Below are 21337 nucleotides of genomic sequence, written 5' to 3' on the forward strand. Positions count from 1 at the left end.
CATTAGGAAACTAACAGTCCAAGCAGCATGGTTCATCTAGTTTGCTAAAAACCTTGGATTTGATCTCTCATACAACTGTAAATTTCTATGACAGAGAGAACAAGAGTTTGCAGTTTCTTACCAAAACAGATAATCCTAAAGTTAACATAGTTGGGGGACAGCATGGAGAGGGGAATGTACTACAATTCAACAATTTGTGCTACTGGAATTCAAACATCTGTACTAACTAGTATATAGATTTTGCAGCTCCATGTATCTTGTTTTATCTGGCCAAGGGCTGCAAATAAACTTATCTAGATTTTGCAGCTTTTTTGCCTAACCTCTGTATGATGTCACTATTTCACAAACAGGATTCCAATTACAAATGAAGACGCCCTGACCATATTGGGCATTGTGATAAGCCATCCAATGAAGTTTGATTTGAGCTGGTTGACGTTATACAGCATGTAGCCAATCAATAACCAGACAAAATGACTTTTTATGATGGGGGAGACAAAAGTGGAAAGCTGAAAGAGGTTTCTTTGGGGTTTTTTTCGATTTTGCTTTTCCCCCCCAAGTATAGCAACCGTTTCTACCATAAAAGGGGCCTTCTGAAATTATTTCCATTCATTTCCCTATTTGTTCTCTGAGTCTAATAAATGTAGGCGGGGGGAGGTTATTGCAGGTAATGACTCAGCACACTTGATATGTATTTAGAAAGGCAATAAAATTATGTATTTTTAGTTTGATGACTGGAACATTTTTGGTAAACATTTTGTCCTTCAGATCAGTTATTCTGCCTACATGCTGTCAATGCTTATGTTTGAACAGACCATATAAAGCTGCTTATTGCTATTCTACAAATACGCTGATGTGTTTTGGTCCTTTCATACAGTCCAATTAAGTTCTAAAATATTAGTTCATTCACTTCGTTAGCAAAACAAAATTTCATTAACCTTAATGAAATTGAGTATTTTTACAACAGTTTAACAAATTCTTAACACTGACAGAGGCTATGACAGAATGGTGTTTTTATTTTCCACTGGTAGTCCCAGTTTAAATACAGGATTTCATTGAAAAAGAATAAATAAATGTTGTCACCATGAATGCATCAGAGTTTAGGTTTTCTACACATCTAGCTATAGCAGAGGGCTTCTTGCTACCTTCTGCAAAGCAGGAATGGCTGGGAATTTCCCACACATTTTCATGTATATAAGAACATTGCAGTGGGTAAATGCCTTCTACAATACTTTGGATACATCCTAGATTAACAGTCAGAAAAAATTAAAAGTTTAAAAATTCTCATGGTGGCAAGTTTATTGTACTAGGCAGCCTTTCTCCCTCTTAAAACTCAAAGGATTACTACAAATTGTGGACTTCATTCTTTTAAGTTTATATGTCACCGTAGGGCTCAGGTTTTCTTTTTATTCAATTTTTCCAGTCTTCATGGGAAGACTATTCCCACCACATAAAAAATTGCAGCTTTCTAAACTTTATATATATTACAGATATTTACAAGTTTGTCTGATATGAACATGTATTGAAACTGGTTGTGAAACATGGAGAAGCAGAAGGCAATTCCTGAATACTCAGAACAAATTTAGAACATTAATAGGAAGGTGATTGGAACAGTGAAGCAGAGTGACTCTTTTGGGCTTCAAAATGAAAGGCAGCAATATCACAAAGTTGACTGAATTGTCTTTTGCCAGATTAAAGGCTGGTACATAGGCGAGGGTTCTTTCTCCCTAAGTCTGCCAACTTCCAGGTGGGGCCTGGAAAGCTCCCACGATTACAGTGGATCTCCAGGCTACAAAGCTCAGTTCCCCTGGAGAAAATGGCAGCTTCAGAGGGCGGCCCCTACAATATCACATCCCTGCTGAGCTTCCTCCCTGAACTCTGTCCTCCCCATGCTCTGCCCCAAATCTCCAGGAATTTCACAACCTGGAGTTGGCAACCCACTCTTGGGGTTTGTAGATGAACAAAAGCAAACGTGTATATTAGTCAAAAGAGAGCTTGGGCTGTGTAAAAAATGATTTAGTAAAAAAGATGGGAAGACAAGAGTCCTTCCTTCAAAAGCCCTTTTAAGTATTTCTGTAGGAAACTGCCTTGATCCCTACTATTTACATTTTGCCTTGAGAGTCCAGGTTGTAAAGGACTCAGTCTGAGGAACTACATCAGGGCAGCTATATGGGAAAAGACAGAGGAAGCCGCCAGTTAATGCCTGGCCTAATGGCAGAGAAACAGCAGAAGCGGTTTCAAATGCCTTTGAGGATTATCATGTGACACTTTACTTTCACGTCACAATTGTCTGTGGAGTTTGGGAGTAAAAGGTTATTTAAAAGCTTGAGCTATTACCACCATTTTTCAAATTGTTAACAGGTCCAGCTTTCTTGGTGTGATAACTCACCACAAGGTGACCCGACTGGACCAATTCACAAGATGAAATTCCATTTGTCCTCGTAGTTAACATGTCACGGCACAGAATTTTTAATATATGGTGATATACAAGATATCAGCTCTCATGTAACAGCCCAGTAAAATGAAATAATAGTCAGGCAAATCTGACATTGTGAAATTACCTTGAGATGATCTGGCCACTTCCAGAAATAACAATTTTGGATTAAATAATTTCAGTACTCTTTTCAAACCATTCATTCCAACAGCAGTTTCAGTCAAGAACCACAGAAATTGGGTGGGTTGCACTGAAACATTTGAAGGAGTTTTAATTCAATGACAGTCCTCTTTAAGGCTATGTCTACACTAAAATATAAACTGGTTTTAAACTGGTGGGACTACCATGCCTTTCCCCTATAAAACTGTAGTATGGTTGGGGCACTCTACATCTTTAGTCTTACAGAAAAGAAAAGTATCCAAGTTCTAAAAAAGCACTACTTTCCAAGTTGTTCTCTAGAGCCGGCACAACCTGCAGTTTCTATCCAATTGTATTGGAGTAATATGTCTTGAATGAATTGCTTAAGGTAACTACACTGGGCATCACATCTTAAGACCCCAATATTTGTGCTGGCGCAACTACCTATGAAGCTGGTATACTGCAGCAACATCAGAGGAATAAGCTTTGTTTCATTACAGTAGTAATATTAGGACCTGGCTGTTTTTCATCTACACTATCCTCTCCCTTTGCCCAAACTCTTTTTAAGGTATAGTTTTAATGTACATTTTGAGATGGCATTTAAGTAGATTCTGCCTATTCTGGAAGTGTGCTGAGATATCACAAACCTATGAAGCTTTCTTATCACATCTATTTTGATATTAAATATGGGTCTTGTCATTAAGAACCATACGGAAAGGCTCATTGTCCCTATCTACTGGATGATTTGTGAATATTTATAACACAGCTGTTATAAATACAAAAATAATCCATCTCCATGCTACACTCCAGTTGTGTTTAGTTTTTAAAATCTGAATATAAAAGAGTGCAAAAATGTGATGTTTGGTAACATTATTGGAACTTCAAAACAGCTAGACAGTGTTTCTCCAAACACCTTTGTTAGAAAGAAAATAACAAAAAGCTTTTCGGTCTGAGACAACACTGTCTCAAATTTTGCAGGTTATAAAATTTCTTTACAGCCAAGATACAAACCTCTGTAAAAATGGAATATACAATGAGTATGTTCTCCAGACTCTTAGTTATAGCAATACATATATGTTCCACTATAATACATATATACATTATTATCTACTTTCTCAGGATTTGTCACCCAGAGAATGTTTTTTCTTCATAAAAACGCATTAATATTAAAAAGTTGCACTTATCTTGCACCTTCCCCATAAACAGTATAATTTTGCACAATTCTAAAAGCTACAGCTATGTCTACAATTAACATTCAGAATACATTCAAGATAGGGAAGAAATGACAGTTACTTAGACTGAAACACACTAACTATTATATTGGGACTTAAAACAGCAGCAGCTGATGGAAAATGTGATATATTCAGTCTTTTAGTTTATTTAATATTGTATTACTGAACTCAGATATTGTAAAAACTGTAGCTTGGACTACGATCAACCATTCTGAGCACATCAGTAAATTCTTTTAAACTTTGTGCTATATCATTAGGCATTAAGAGCCTTTACCTCCTTCTGTTTTCTGTACAACATGGTTTAAATTTCCAACATGGTTTAGCGGCTACAACCAACCTAATGCTATCACCTGTTTTAGATATGGATCTTCTCTCAGTACATAGTTTTGTCCCTCTTCCTGAAAATGAATCAAGGAATGAGTACAAGGGGGAAAAAATCAAGGCTCTCTTTGTACATTGCACACATACATAAAGGCAACAATTTCTAACTCTTCCAGTGCAAACAAGTTTATTGGTGTTCTGCTGCATAGCCAAATTTCAGATTTCCCCCCTGTAAATTATGAAGTCGTGAACCCAGTGGCCTAATGCAAATGTAAGCGGTCAGAACCAAGGAAAGAAAGACAAGCTGGTTTTGATGAGTTCTCTCAGAACCTTGTGAAGACGACGTGAAGAGAAAGGCACAAGGCTCAGATCTCGTTGATAGTCCTCTCCGAAGGGCAGTACTCCGAGGTGCCTGGGGATGACATGTAGAATGACTGGGTTTTCCTTTTTAACCTGGCTCGCTTGTTAGCCAGGGAGAGGCTGCGGCGGCTCGAATTGATTATTTCCGAAATGAACTTTTTGCAGTCTACGCACACCTCCATGGTGCTCCAGTCCTCCATTAGCTCTTTTGGAAACAGTGCCTCTTCATCAGATTTATCGACAGATTTGGACTTAGAGGACAACCTGGAAGCAAGAATATAATTCCATTCTCATTAGCATCCTTCCAATTGTGCTTAAGAGGTGATTTTTGACCACCTTACAAGAACAACATAATCTCTTGCAAGTCCTTTTCTAAGTCCTGATGTACTGAGAAAAGGAAAAAGGCAAAGATGTTGGAATGAATTTGACATGGTGGCCACGGTGGTCAGGGGAGGGGCCATGGCTCAGTGGCAGAGCATCTGCTTGGGATGCAGAAGGTCCCAGGTTCATTCCCCAGCATCTCCAGTTAAAGGGACTAGTCAAGTAGGTGATGTGAAAGACCTCTGCCTGAGACCCTGGAGAGCCACTGCTAGTCTGAGCGGACAATACTGAATTTGAGGGACCAAGGGTCTGAATCAGTATAACGCAGATTCATGTATGATAATGAACAATAATATAATGTCCACCGGCATTTTAAAAATGTAACAGTTGGGATCCGAAGAAGTCCATGCACAAAGAAGGTGGTGATGCCAATTTTCCCATCTGACAGCAACAACTTGTGCTTCAAGGAATGCCACTTCAGAGGCTCTATGAACTTCAAGATCATGTTTTGGGGAGTGTAGGGCATGCCACTGGAATGGGGAGGGTAGAAAACCTGTGTAGATCCCCCTGGACACCAGCCACAGTTTATATCCCTAACAATGTAAAACCAATGGAATGTAAAACTCAAAAGCTGCTTATGGTTGACAAATTTCTACAACAGTCTTTTATCAGAAGCATCACTCACCTTGGTATGCCCCTTAACGACCGGTGATGGCTCGTGGAAGGTTTATCTGGCCTCATAAAACTCTCCCCCCTCTGCAAAGCAGAAGGCCCCAGAGAAAAGATGGGAAGAGTGGAATATGGTTTTGACGGCAGGCGCATCTGTCACAGGGGTAAGGAGAATAAAAAATAGGAGAGATCATTATCCAGAGGCCCTGTGGACCTGGCTCGAGCTTCAGCATATTCCAAATGGTGCTGGCTATTTCTAGGTAAGTGGTTTGTGACTTCCAGGCACAGGTACACTCTACAAAAGCACTACTCCCACCCAGTCTCCATTCGTCTTCCATGAAGAATTCCGTAGGAATCAAATGAAAACATTTGTGTGTCTCCAAATATTGCCACAATAGGAATAAAAGATGAACACGTGAATTCTAATGCGTGTGTGTGTGTGTGTGTGTGTAAGTAACATGCATTAGAAGCAAGGACGTTTGTAAACAGATGTCTTTTAACTTCACTTTTACACAGGGGCAGGGAAAGCCACCCTCACTGTGCCAAGCGCCAGTGAGCTTGGCCAGCACTGTCCCTTCTTACCCCGTTCCTGCTTATTGTGTTGGTGCAGAAACAATGACCTGACAACAATCTTGCTCCCCCACACACAGCCCAGCAACCCTCCTCTCACAGTGGAGCCACAGCTGAGTTTTTTTAAGGCCTCTTAAAGGACCGGTGTTTGGGTGTGTGTGGGGGATGCTGAAGCTGAAGGAAAGCAAAACTAAGCTTTGCTCCACACCTGTGTGAGGCAAAGCTCTCACACAGAGGCTCTGCCTGCAGCCATCGAGCTGCTTCCCTTTTAAGCTACAGTTTGATCTGGGGAAGCCGTGGGTACCCCACAAGCCGTGGCTGGAAAGCTCCCAAATAAAGGGAGGACATGTTGTGTGCTGCCTAGAGAAAAATCTCCGTGTGGCAATAGTCTTTATTTCAGTTTTATTTTTCTTGTGATGTTTTGCAGTACTTCCACATGTTTTTTTTTAACAGCAGCAGCAACAAAAGGAAAAAACAAACAAACCATGTCGAAATGGATAAATGTAGTGAAGTCTTTAAAGCAAAGGGAAGGACCAGAAGGTTTTTCTAACCTTACCTTTTTACAACAATGTGAGCATACTGGCCTATAAAGGAAAAAGAAAATACATGACTCATTTAACTAGAAGGGCATCACAGGGAATGTCTCTTTAAAAATTCTATATAATTCCTTGTAAAAATATTTTAAAAGCTACATGCTATTTTTGAATCGCACTGACGGGTTCAAACACCACAAGCCAGAACCTATATCTAGAAATGCTGCGGTGAGAAGGCATGAATATATACTGGGGGAGGGGCTGGGGTTAGGGTTGCCAACCTCAGGTACTAATAAAATATTTGCAGCTACTATATGCAGCTAAGAATAAATCTACAAAAACCAACAACACGGTATGTTCTCATAGCATTATATATTAGTCATTTGTTGCTTCACAAATGCTAGAAACTACATATGAAGTTGCTATCGGTTGCACTTTGGACTCAGTGTGCAACCCTTACTCACGTGCATATAAAATACAGTAAGTACTTATCAATTCAACACAATACAAAAATATTTTGTCAAAAACAACTATAACAAGACAGGATTCCAGTAAGTTCCCCTGTTTCAAAATATATTTCCTCAGTTGTTTGTCATAAAAGTCAGTTTAAATGCCGTCCTTCTTTCTCTGGCAGCCGCTTTTCCAGCGGTATTGCTTGCTGGTTGCCGCTTATAAAGCTTCAGCAGTTTCAAGTATTTCCTTTTGATAAGGTGAGTATATCGGTTGTATACTCCAGCGATGTTCTTATTCTAGTTATTAAAAATATAATATCACAGAATTTGTGCTATTGGTTAATTATCCATATACATGCAATGCCCCCTTCCATTTATTTAAAATGACTCACTCAACAGTTTTTCATCGCCTATCACAACAGACTCTTTAGAAGGTTATTCTTTCAGTTGCATCGTGTTGGATACATATAAATTAAACATCCCATTATTTATGGGAAATGACGTTTAAGGAGTGGTTCAATTAACAGGCAAAGTGCTCATGAACTTACAAAAATGCTAAGTAACCGCACATAACATTCAATCCATTGGGAATTACCGTATTAAACATAGTAATGAAGCGTGCCTCTTGTTGGCACAATATTTTATCAATGTTACCCTTGGCAAATTGCTTCTTTTGGTACTGCCACAAAGCGAAGAACCTTAAGCCAGTGTCCCGATGTTTGAGCTGATTGAAGTGTGTAGCTACCGGTGCTTCTAATACATTATTTCGTATGCGCGATCGGTGCTCTCCGATCCGTAGCTTCAGTGATCAATTAGTCTTGCCTATATAAATCAATTGGCAAGGGCAAATCAGGGCATAAATCACATAAATCAATCAAAAGCACAATTCTGGGATATAATATTTTTAATAACTAGAATAAGAACATCACTGGAGTATACAACCTATATACTCACCTTATCAAAAGGAAATACTTGAAACTGCTGAAGCTTTATAAGCGGCAACCAGCAAGCAATACCGCTGGAAAAGCGGCTGCCAGAGAAAGAAGGACCCTTCATTACTATGTTTAATACGGTAATTCCCAATGGACTGAATGCTATGTGCGATTACTCAGCATTTTTGTAAGTGCATGAGCACTTTGCCTGTTAATTGAACCACTCCTTGAATGTCATTTCCCATAAATAATGGGATGTTTAATTTATATATATCCAACACGATGCAACTGAAAGAATAACCTTCTAAAGAGTCTGTTGTGATAGGCGATGAAAAACTGTTGGTGAGTCATTTTAAATAAATGGAAGGGGGCATTGAATGTATATGGATAATTAACCAATAGCACAAATTCTGTGATATCATATTTTTAATAACTAGAATAAGAACATCGCTGGAGTATACAACCGATATACTCACCTTATCAAAAGGAAATACTTGAAACTGCTGAAGCTTTATAAGCGGCAACCAGCAAGCAATACCGCTGGAAAAGCGGCTGCCAGAGAAAGAAGGACGGCATTTAAACTGACTTTTATGACAAACAACTGAGGAAATATATTTTGAAACAGGGGAACTTACTGGAATCCTGTCTTGTTATAGTTGTTTTTGACAAAATATTTTTGTATTGTGTTGAATTGATAAGTACTTACTGTATTTTATATGCACGTAAGGGTTGCACACTGAGTCCAAAGTGCAACTGATAGCAACTTCATATGTAGTTTCTAGCATTTGTGAAGCAACAAATGACTAATATATAATGCACAGTGGGTAGCCGTGTTAGTCTGTCTGCAGTAGTAGAAAAGGGCAAGAGTCCAATACCCTGAATCTGAAGAAGTGAGCTGTGGCTCACGAAAGCTCATACCCTACCAGAAAATATTTTTGTTAGTCTTTAAGGTGCTACTGGACTCTTAACCTTTTCTACTAATATATAACGCTATGAGAACATACTGTGTTGTTGGTTTTTGTTGATTTATTCTTAGCCATAGTACCTCCAGGTACTAGCTGGAGAGCTCCTGCTATTACAACTGATCTCCTGTCGATAGAGATCAGTTCACCTGGAGAAGATGGCCACTTTGGTGATTGGACTCTATGGCATTGAAGTCCCTCCCCTCCCCAAACCCTGCCTGCCTCAGTCTCCGCCCCAAAAACCTTCCACCGGTGGCAAAGAGGGACCTGGCAACCCTAACTGGGGTTGCCAAGTACCCACCACCCTAAACCAGACTCATTGGGCTGGGCTTGATGATGTTGTATTGAATACATGTACTAACAGCACCGCTTCTCCACACCACTAGATGTCTACTGTTCATTGATGTTTTTCTCTCAAGAGATGTCACGTGGCATAAGACTAGGGGATAGGATTTAAAACTATGTTGGGAATGCCACGGTGGAGGTGATGGAGATAATAATCAGTACCTTTATTTTTTAAAAAGATGCCTAAGTTACACCTGGTTGCAAACTGTTTCCTCCAACCCAGAAATTCCTAAAAAGCTCTCTCAAGCAGGTTTCTGGAGAAGCAGCATACACATTTTCTGAATAAATAACCTCTTAATACCAGGGATATGTATGTGTGGTTGCTGTGTAGTGACACAAAAGTACTCTGCACATGTGCAGTGTCTGCTGTCTCAGAATTCAGACAGAATTATTGGTTTGAATTTATTACTTTTTCTGCGGATAACATTTCTGGTACTTAAACTGCCTGTATCTCTTCAGTTCTTTAGCCCTAATTCCAGATTTGGGGAGAGGTGAGTACTGGAGTTTGACAGTGGTTACTCACTGGTCATTCTGAACATGCTCAGAGGCGTATGTTCTTTCCAAAAGGCAAATTACTACAAGATGGTTTGCAATTAATGATTAAAACTAGATACCAGGCTTAGTAAACACTGGGCACTCATACTCCTGTTCCTTCCCTGGTTTCCACGGCAAATTCCCCACTACAAACAGAATAGGCAAGCCCAAGATAGTGCAAATCTCACTCTAGTTTTCTGTCCAGTGTTCTCACAACACTGTGGACATTAGAGAGGTCAGAAGCAAACAAGAAAGAAGGACTCGGGGAGGAAAAAGCTATGGGACAGAGAAGAAGAGAAATGGTCAAGAAGGGGGTAACTGACTCAACTTCAGCCATCTTGAAGCTTCTCCCCTCCCATGGAAATTTGGGCAGGGTGGGGGAAAGTATAACATATTTCTGGAGGGGGGCACTATGAACCTGGGCCAAGCTTCAGAGAACTACGTACAATGTGGGGATGCTTTTATGCAAACACCGTGGCGTGCCCAATTTCCTACTTTACCATCACACCAGAAGGATCTCTAACTTGTGGCACTAGCTTGGAAGGGATAGGTGGGATAGATTTTTGCCAACCTCTGGAAGTCACATATTAAATAATCTTAGTGATAACTTGCTGAATGGAAAATGAATCCCAGATTTTGGGCCTCAGAGCCCCACTGAGAATCTACACGAGCGCTCTCTTACTTAATGGGATGTTGAAAGTGCAGACTGCAGATTATTTTAAATGGCTGTTACGAGAAACTAATAGAAACCTTTCTCTTAAGTGCAGTATAGAAGTCAGTGTCATGATATTATGGCTTTTCATTATTATAATATTATCACATGAGTAGTTTCTATTACTGGGTCTGTGAAGGCTCCAGGGACCAAAAATTGTTAATCCATTTCCTGCTATTAAGAAAGATGCTATGTTGGGGAAAGTGATTCTGAGAAACTTGTGATACTATGGAATTCATGTAGATAAATTTCTCTGTCTGGCCCCTTAAATTTTTTTGTTATTTTTGTCCATCCACCAACTTTATATATTTCCACAGAACCTAAAAAAATCTTTATTCTATTTAGCTTGCATAAAATAACCAAAATAGGTACAATATAGGCTATTCTTCTAGAAAAGTACAAAAAGTACATAATCATCACCTTTTCCTCCCTCAGCTTCACAACGAACAAAACGTGAAAACAAGTGGTACAGGTGAATCAAACAAAATGGTAGTCTATCAAGGAATTGGCTTTCACTATTTAAGAGTTACTACTGGCACCAAAGGCTTACCTTTTACAAAACTGACAGGTATAGGACCAGGTGAAAAAGGAAAACCTCCGTGTTCGGCAACAAAAACAGAGCTACAAAAATTGAGAAGAAAGGAGTCCACAATATTAGCAGCTCTTCCTGGAAATCAACTTTGATATATCTATATAGGTGCACCACTAAAGAAAACAAAATTTAACCACCCTTTTGTCTGATTTACAGCAGTCTTGTGCATGTTTACTTGGAAACCAGTTCCACTATTTCCATAGAAGCCTAATCCCAAGTGAATGCACACAGGATTTCAGCTTTAATCATGGCAATAAACTTTGTTTAAAAGAAGGGGGTTCCCCATTTTTATAGGATATCTGTGGAAATGCTTCCACAATTAATTCAGAATACTGACGGTTGTTTTATAATACAGTTCTAATTTGCTGTTTGCAGGGTCATTAATAACACTCAAATTTCTTATCCGCACTCCCCTCAGTTCTCTGGAAAAGCAGCAAAATCAAGCATACCTTTCCTTTCTTGAGGGCAGTATAGACATCTTTATACTGCTGGTACTTCTCTAGTTCTGCCTTCACTAGCACTTGGCGGATGTGCATTACTTCTTCCACTGTGAGAGCCAGGCATTCCACTGGGTAACAAAACTCTTCCTGTAAATCAAGAGTCTTTATTACATAAGCAGTTCATAGTATCTCCCAGCAACCTGTCCACAGAGCCAATCACCTAGTTAGTAATTTGACAGAAGAAAGATTTCACCATACCAGAAGAGTACTTTCTGATCCATAGGCATCATGAGTTTGAAGCCAGCCAAGAGTTTGGATGCGCAACCCAAATGCTTCAACATCCATTTAAGTATCTATTGTTATTTGTCATGCCCATCTCTATTGTCCTAGCTTTGTTTTATAACTTAAAGATCTGATGTGCAAAGATGTAAAGCAATGCAGCTTGTCACCAAACACAAGTTTATTCTCACCAAAGCTGCTTTGATACTCTGATGCCTAGGGCAGCCCGAGACATGATTAGTACCCAAAACCAAAGAATTCTTTATTCTGTGGTATCACATTAGTGACATGCAAATCTCAATATCCAAGTGTGTATAGCTGCTACCATACATAACCTCTTTTCTCCACAGAATGTTAACAGCAGTTTTTAAAAATTCAAACATCTTTACATTGCAGGTTACAACAGCAGAACTATGTATGATTCCACTACTGAAACCTTGGTGACAAAGAATGAGTATATACTGCTGGTAGAGCTGTTTACCAGCACAGAAAATCCTGAGAATATTTTACATCGGCGAGAGTGTTCCATCTGTAAAAATGGTACCACAGAATAAAAATGCCCATTCCCAATTATAATTCAGCTCTGTTACTGATTGCATAGATCTAGGTGAAAGACAGAATGACAGAATCCTCTTCGTGTATTCCTACCATTTTATGCTTTGCAATTATTTTTGCAATCTGGCATGTTAGCACCATCTCTGTCCTGCCATAGGGCAGCTCACAAGACCAAGGTTGAGAGACAGTGACATGTGCATGGAACACCTACTAGTGATCCCTGGTTGAACTAGGACTTTAGTTGAGGCCCACGCCCAACACTGATCCAGTATGGAATTTTGCCTGCACATGCAAGCGTATTGCTATAGATTTGAAAATCCGATTACCCAACCAAATTTATAATCCAGATCATTTGCAAGTTATTTTGTTTTACATGGCTTTTGCGTTATTCTGTCTTTCAGTTAGAAAGAAAAAAATCAGTTACGATGCAGACCTGGCAAACATAAGCGTTTAGGAGTCACCAAATTTTTAAGAACTGCTGCCTTACCTATCTAGAAAGGGAACATAAAGACACTTCATCCTGCTTATGGTATTTACAAACATCTTAAAATTGAATTAAAACTTTCCTGTGGAATCATTCAGGTTTTCTGGCAAGTCAAATTTCAGCACAGCTTGCTCTAAGAGTGACTGTGTTCCAAAGCGAACAAGATATATTTTCTTACTAAATTGAAGATAAATTCTACCTTCTTAGGGTTAAACTATATGCAGTGGTGACAGACCTATTTGTTTAAACAGGGGAGTGTTCCCATCACTTATAAAGCAAGGTGTAGGGATCTGATTACTAGAGCACGAGGGGGAAAGTGAGACCCTACCCCACCCCCTTCACTGCAGGCTGCCCTTTCACAAGCATTTTTCTCTTCAGTTGAACTCTGACACTGGAAGTGAACCTAGAAGGCAGAGAAATACTTGGGGCAAGAGACTGCAGGAAGGTAAACAACAGGTGGAACAGGTGAGGTTCATCCCCCCTCATTACTTTGTCTCTAAAAATTGGATCCCCCTCCCCCATATACACACATGCACATTCAGGCTTAAACAACTGAGGTGGTAAGCTCTCCTTTCCTGGAGGTGTTTCAGAAGAGGTTAGATGGCCATCTGTCAGCAATGCTGATTCTGTGACCTTAGGCAGATGATGAGAGGGAGGGCATCTTGGCCATCTTCTGGTCACTAGGGGTGTGGAGGGGGGAGGTAGTTGTGAATTTCCTGCATTGTGCAGGGGGTTGGACTTGATGGCCCTGGTGGTCCCTTCCAACTCTATGATTCTAACTGGGGTGGACATTATAATATAGCTTGTTTGGCCCTTTGTTAATGTTTATTGGATCTGTGACAGGGGTAAGAGGAAGGAAGAGTGAGAGAAAGTTTATGGCAGAAGATCAGGATGCCCTGTGCTGTATTTTCTACTCTTATACCTCAATTTCTACATGTCTGTCTATCATCTGAAGAGCTATCCTGGCTGGGATTTTTAAACTTTTTCTCACAGCAGACTCCATAATAATCTCAAACACTGTTTTTTTACTCTGCTCCAAGTTTCAAAAAGAGGAAGGCACTGGCAAACCACCTCTGTTCGTCTCTTGCCATGAAAACCCCAAAAAGGGGTCGCCATAAGTCGGCTGCGACTTGACGGCACTTTACACACACACAAGTTGCAAAAACAGATTGATATGCAAACATGGGGGAAGTGTTTAAGAAACAGTCCCTCAAATTAAATGGAAATGTCTTCCTTGTCAGTATTGTTAGGATTACACCATAAAGGGCTCATTCACATACCACTCTTTTTAGGAACACATCTAAGGTTATTTTTTAGAAGTTATTTATTTAAAAACAGAATGGGTGAATGAGACAACCATGTTTTTAGAAGCACGTTTATCATACATGTCAGGCTTTGTAGCACTCAGCATGCCAGCATTTCCTGCAGCTCCCTGTCAAGTGCATATTCAATGGCAAACCCAGTTTTGGTGCCATTTACTAAACGGAATGGTCCTAATACTACTCTCTCAAGAGTAGTACTTGCTAAAGAGTAGTAGTAGAGTAGTACTCTAGTAGTACTAAAGAGCAGTACTCTCTAAAGAGTAGTATTAATATTAGTATTGGAGCGGTGGCGTTTGATCTGGAGAACTGGTTTGATTCCCCATTCCTCCACATGAGCGGCGGAGGCTAATCTGGTGAACTGGGTTAGTTTCCCCACTCCTACATGTGAAGCCAGCTTGGGTGACCTTGGGCTAGTCATAGTTCTATTAAGAGCTCTCTCAGCCCCACCTATCCCACAGGGTGTCTGTTGTGGGAGGGGAAGGGAGGTGATTGTAAGCCAGTTTGAGTCTGCCTTAAATGGTAGAGTTTATAAAAACCAACCTTTCTTCTTCTTCTATCCATACTTAGTATTTGCTTACAATCCTTCCCTTGGTTACTATTACTGACAGTGGGCAATTAAAAGATCAATTAATATATATTTTATTATATGTTGCTTACTGTGTGTAGCTTTGGAGGTCTGAAATAGGCATATAACTGATGAAGGACAAGCCACAAATATGCTGATTTGTTTCTCATGTGAAGATTCTCATTTGTGATGTTATTGTACAGTAGGAATAGGAAACCCATATGTTTTCTTCTTACAGTCATAAAAGGTTAGCTTTCTTTTAAAAAGGGTGAAAAACATACAGGCAAAAGGAATACAATGCACAAATAAGAATGCTTTCATGATTGAAATTAAACAAGGACAACCAAACTGCAATGCAACATTAAACATTTTTTGTGTTTAAAATAAAAACCCTAAATTGTTTGGAGGACAAAATTTGACATGTTGAAAAGAGATTCCATATGAACTAAAAATATATATTTAAACCAAGTCATGGAACAAACAAACTAAAATTGATTAGAAGCAACATTCAGCATTAATGTTTCAAACTTCCATACACAAGCCATATCATGGTCATGAGGATTATATTTAATTGAGTGTACAGCAACACTACCCAAGAGGTTTTCAGATTTGGTAGAATATATCATGCTCAGTGAATTACTGAATATTAATTATTGTCTGAATTTGAATGCAAATACTGAAGGTAACTGCATACAGTATAAACACTAGCAATGCTGGGTTGGATCCAAAGTCTTCTACAAGCAGAAAGGCCCTTCCGGTCACATGGGGCGGGAGGGATTTTTCCAATACCTGCTGCTTTTTATTGCAGACTACCTTGCTGCATCTCATGCGGTTCCTAAGGTTTCACCAACTCCCCAGGAACTGCATTTTGGAAAGCCCAGCAGGCTGTATTAGAAGTTGGGAGGCAGGAAGGATTTGTTCTCCTTGCGGTCCTTAGGATCCAACCCAGCGAATTTAGAATGGCACTGAATCTATTAGAAATGTCTAAGGATACAACCTAAAGGCTGAGGACAATGACATATATGGCGACGTTAACTCAAGAAGGGCTACAAAGTCTTTAGCTGAAGGAGGTTTTTCATCACGTGATTTTTAGTAGGTCTTCACTTAATAACTTTGTATTTCCCAAAATATTGGTCAGGGTTTAAAGAACTTTAGAATTAGTTCCATAAGCCCTAAGTGCTCGTTCTTTTCCAATAGCAACCTCCATTTTTGAATGCAAACTGTTTATGAAACTCAAAGGAGTTTTGATATTTCTGGGAGCCAGCTATTAAGAGAAAAACAAGCAAAAGCTTATCCTGAACTAGTCTACATCCACTTGTATGAGCTTAGCAGCTCTTTGGATCCTGATCATTTTTATTCCAACGATATGTTAATAGAGCTCAAAACAATGTAAAACCTGATTGCAAATCATGATCATTGTGTTACATCTCTTGCCCAATCTCTATTGAAATGTATGAAAGTGGCATCAGAGCACAGACATGCCCTTGCACTACTCTAATTAAAGTCAACAGGCCCCCATTTCTTTCTAAATATCTAATAAAGTCAAACTCCATCGGCTATGAATGACAATTGCAATATGGAGTCACTGACTCATCAAGGATTGTAACTACCTTAGAAGGACCTCTGGATCTTATGCTAGGCAAGAAGGGAAAAAGCCATCCAGCTTTTCCCTACATTCAAAGGAAAACCCCACTGGGAATTTACTTTTACTGAAAGGTGATGCAGATGTACCCAGCTGGGACAGCCCCTCTCAGGACTCCGAGGTCCCTGGCTGCCTGCCCAACTAAATCCTGTGGCTTCAGTCATGAATGGGAGTTTTTGCACCCTGGTTGTCATCTTTTCGACTCTGCCACTCATCAACTGCAACAGCCCTTTACCTCTCTCTTAGGAGGGCTTGGACAGATAGAAGAGGAATCCTCCTAGCCCTATTCAAGTGGGGGCTCAGATATGCCATTGTAGGCCTCACAGATCTACCCCCTTCTATTTCCACAAGATGTCTTCCTGGACTGTCCTCCATTGCTCCTGGCAACCAGCCTAGCCTTCATCTTGGTGTTCTGGCTTAGAATGCCATGTCTAGTTGCCAGGGCAACAGCCCTGTGTGTTTGGTCAGGCTGCAAGGCCCGCTCCCCTTGGCTTTTAGCAACACATCTCTGGCCACTCACTTGTTCCCTTGTTCTGGGGCTACACCCAGATCCTGCCAGCACTCCACATTGCTCCCTTTGTGCCTGGTAGGGTGGATGCCCAGAATTCCCAATAGCAGGGGTATATATACAATTCCTTCCCCTAAAGGAGCCCTCAGACTGGTGCACATATGAGTTCTTGCTGATCGCACCTTCTCTATGCACCTAGTTTGCTATGTCAGTAGGCCAGGGTCCTTGGTAATTAGACAGTACTGATGACTGCTACCAATCAGAACCAATTCTACTAGTTGAGGCGTTTTGTCAATGGAAGGAGCTTTGCACCCAGTATTCCAGTGCTTCTATGGTTGTGCAGTGGCTTACTGGATAGGACTGAAAATATCTCAGACAGAACCTGAATTCTCATGAAAACGAATACAGAAATTACATTAATTCAACAAAATATTGTAAACAGTATTCAGGCTCAGGTCTGTAGACAAAGGTCCCATGGAATGAAACCCACATTATAAATGAACTTGGAGTAGGATCTAAAGATTTTTACCTTCAGTCATTCAATACCATTGGGAGGGGGGGGAGATGATGAACTCATTTCTGGAGAAAGATGTCCAACAGGTCAGATATACTTAAACGAACAACCCTTATAACGGCAGATGCTTCTTAAACATCTTTGATTTATCTTAAACATCTTTGATTTATCAACTCTGTTTAAACATTTGCTTTCTGTGTGCATCAAAAATATATGGAACAATTTATAACTAACAGAACTTGGGCAAAACATGACATGCATGGTTTCAAATACAGGCACGTTTAAGTGAATTTGCAATTTCTTCTGAACTGGTTTTCAACCCCTGATTTGATTAGTTCAAGCTTCTGAAAACTTCTTCCCTATGATGTTGCATTTTTAGTTTGCTGTCCTTTCACATGTGATTTCTGCTCCCCAGTAAATTGATTAGATGATCTACACATGCACATAAGATGTTGAAATCAATTAGAATCTAGTGACAACCTAAGCAGTTAATTCTCTCATGGTTTAGGAAGCTCCTCCCATTCTTGATCGAAGAGAAAGATGCATATAATCAGGGTTTCTAAAGCTAGCAGAATGAGGCAAACCTTTTGGGGTTTCCACTTGTTGTTAAAGGCCTTCTCAAACAGAAAATATATAGTCCTCACCACCCCAAACAGGGCTACTTCAAAAAGATGGGAGCTAAGATGAGAGGCAGTATGTATGGTTGAAAATTGTGTTTTGAACATCATCCTTGGAAAGAAACTTGTTATCCTGGGAACCTGAACAACAACAGATAGGAAGTAGAAAAGAAATGCTGAACATTAATAAAGTGTTTATCAGGGTCTTTGGATCATGTAACCCAAGCTTCAGTACTCCTAGTTCCATCAGCATACTAGGAAGCCCGTTCAAAATGAGGATAAGGTTTCCCTGCTAATTCTGCTAAAAAAAAAACCAAGCTGTAACTTTTCACTGAAAATGGGAAGCATTAAACGGTGGGGTTTCTTTTATCTTTGCCATCATTGGAGCAGAAGAAAAGCAATAAAATTCCATCAGTCCTGGGGGAATGGGTGACTAAGTTACATTTAAACTGAATAATATTTTGAACTTATCTGTGCCATTTTCTTTATGATGTCTCTAGTCATGAAACTGCAGTGTCAAATCTATTTCTCAAAAACAGATGAGGCAATCCTTAACAGAGTAAAATTCAATTCAATGATAGAGGTAGGTGGCTACATTACTTTACAGAATTTTCTTTAAATGTTAGTTAGGAAATGTCATGTATTTCCCGTAGGGGGCACTATCTAACAGCTGACACATTCACGTAAGGCAGATAAAAACACTGCCATTATTATTATTTTTGCTTTTCTTTCACATAATCTTTGGGAACGGTATGATTCACAGTTATATACAGAAATAGGTGCAGAACATATAAATGCATTACTGTTTGACTGTCTATTTTACTGCCAATATACATGTTGCTTTCTGAGGCACATACTGATCATAGTTTATCCTTTTCATACGTGTATATGAATCTTCAACTGCAGAAAAAGGCATGGAGTCTGTTAATTTATATGCAAAAGCAGAATGACAAGCTGGGTGGTAATGTTTTTTTGGCACATATAAACTTTAATACTTTGCGCACATTACTTTGTTTACAATCCATTAGCTTTAATAATAAATTTCTTTACATTTTTACTTCCCTTTGATTAATTCAATTATATTCTCTAGATTAATTTAGCTTACTTTCAAGAAGTCTCCTCATTGTCATAAAACTCAACATAATTAGGGTGCTGTCATTTACCTTTCAAGCAGTATAAAATTTAAGCATATTAAAATTTATTAATTCAGACTTGTAAAATTCCTGTCAATGCTTTGTCTGTTCACCCAGTCAGGTTTACTTTTTTTTTTTTTTAAATGAGGTATTACACCCATGATTCTTGCTCACTCTTACCTCAGCTTAACCTCATAAAGTAGTAATGTAGCCTCTTCCCTAAAGGGACTAAAGCTGCAATCCTGAAGAGGGGGGGCGAAGCTCCTTAGGTGCCAGCATGACCCAGTGCCGGCGTAGGTGCCGCCTTATCATGGTATAAAGTGGCACCTACGCCAGCGAGAGGGTAAACACATCGGTGTTGGGGAGCCGCAGGGCTGCTCTGCCCTCTGCCACCGGTGCAGCCATGCTGGCAGGGAATTCCCGGAAGGGAAATCCTGTGCTGGCGTGGTGGTGGTGGTGGTGGTGCGTTACCGGGTGCAGAGCTGTATATAGGCAGTTTCATAACCCCTTTCGCCCCAAGAATAGCCACTCTCGCAGTGGCGTTGCTGTATCACCTTTTTTGGTGTTGCAGCCCCACTGACTACAATGGGGACATTTTCAAGTTATTTGCTTTAAAACTGTTTTACATTTATTTTTCAGCGGCCAGGAAGCCTCTGAGAGGGTGGTTACCTTGTGCTGCACCTGGCCACCATGGATCTACCCCCCTGCAGGAATGGGCTGCCTGTGTTAAAACTAAATTCGCACCAGTTTGCAGCTCATAGTAACATAAGGCAACAAGGAATCTGGGGGGTGTTTTTACTCCTAACAAAAAAAGCATAAGATTCCATAAATTCTCAAGTACCTTAAAATGTATGGTTGTCTTTTTTTTTTTTTACTGTCCAAAACATACCATAGCCAGGGAGAAATTTCTTGCAAAGTGGCTACTAAAATACTCAACTACCATCAGATGTTCACTAATTAATGCTATTTTCAAGTGGCTATAGCAAAAACTACATAGTTGATATGGCTAAATATTATTTTGCTCTTATATTTCTTAAATTCTTTTGGTGTATGTCCTATGGGCTATTAAACCTCAATAAAGTAAAAATGTGTGATGGATAAAAAGTAGAAAAAGTCTTCAGATTATTTTAAGGATGGGAGGTGATTTTTTTTTAAGCACAAAGGCTTTCCAGGTTTAAACAAGATCAGAGTCATGATAGAACATGTTCATCTGAAATGTCAAACACTCATACACCTTACAATGGTAGATCATGGGACTGGTGCCTGTGATAGGCCTCAATGAAAACAAGCCTTTTTGTATTACGTAAAACTGCTTCAATTTTTCTGTACACTGATTATTTAACCATATTTAGAATGTTCTCTCTCCCTCTTAGGTTGTGAAATAATTGCTCTCCTAAACTAACTTGGGGGGATCCTCTTGTTCTGTACTCTTCATGCTGTATTGACAAATGAGTTTAAGGTTACTATATCCCGTTCATCTAGGATCACAAGCTGCACTTGAGTTAGAGTAGTATGACAAAAAAGTATTTGAGTACTCCTGGGGGAAGGGAGTTGTTCTCTGTATTAGTGAAGTGTATTAATTAATACCAACTAACCTCAGCTCCTTGGAGAGCTGGCATCAAAAACATAGCCCCTTGAGCCAAAGAAAAATAAAAAGGTCTCACTTTAAAGCCAATCAATACTACTCAGAGGACTCAAAGAGTTGGCACACACACCCTTTTCCCTCAAAATCAGAATTTTTCTTTCACCCTATCTCTGATCTAAAGGGTACTTGAAGGGCCTTTTGGCAAAGAACAAGAGACCAGAAAGTGAATTTGGGTCTCTCAAATGAAATTGAAAGGCATTTAAGCACCGTGCCAGCTCCAACACAGGCATTCCCCTATGACGCTTACGCACTGTCGGAAAACCGCTTTCAGTTAGAGCCAACAGACTGAATGTACTTTCGTTTCATGTAGAAACACATTTTTTTTTGCCTCAACGGATTCAATATTATAATGTAATCACATGCTGTTCTAGGCTCCTTAATCAAACTAACTTTAAACAAGTCAGTGGGGGGGAAATCCCAAACTTCAATAATAGACTAAAGGACTGGAAAAATAGTAAAAACCTATTCATTTTCACTTGGAACACTAATAAAGGTGTATTGTTTGGAAATCATATTGGTTTTACTAGGA

General features: G+C 39.6%; 1 protein-coding gene across 3 annotated transcripts in view; it reads right to left on the bottom strand.

Moving 5' to 3' along the window:
- Positions 1-4374: 4374 nt before the first annotated feature.
- Positions 4375-21337, bottom strand: part of SPIRE1 (spire type actin nucleation factor 1) — a 121769-nt gene continuing 104806 nt past the window's right edge. For 2 of the 3 annotated variants that reach the window (XM_056854718.1, XM_056854717.1), the window contains 5 exons: positions 11554-11691; positions 11063-11133; positions 6599-6626; positions 5489-5625; positions 4375-4746 (listed from right to left, as the gene is read on the bottom strand). In XM_056854718.1, the coding sequence (XP_056710696.1) occupies positions 4488-4746; positions 5489-5625; positions 6599-6626; positions 11063-11133; positions 11554-11691 (633 nt within the window). In that variant the 3' untranslated portion in view covers positions 4375-4487. Of the gene's footprint in view, positions 4747-5488; positions 5626-6598; positions 6627-11062; positions 11134-11553; positions 11692-17997; positions 18172-21337 lie in introns of all 3 variants that reach the window. The other variant, XM_056854716.1, reaches the window with a different exon arrangement.

Source organism: Euleptes europaea, chromosome 8, assembly GCF_029931775.1.
Source record: "Euleptes europaea isolate rEulEur1 chromosome 8, rEulEur1.hap1, whole genome shotgun sequence".
NCBI classification, from domain to species: domain Eukaryota; kingdom Metazoa; phylum Chordata; class Lepidosauria; order Squamata; family Sphaerodactylidae; genus Euleptes; species Euleptes europaea.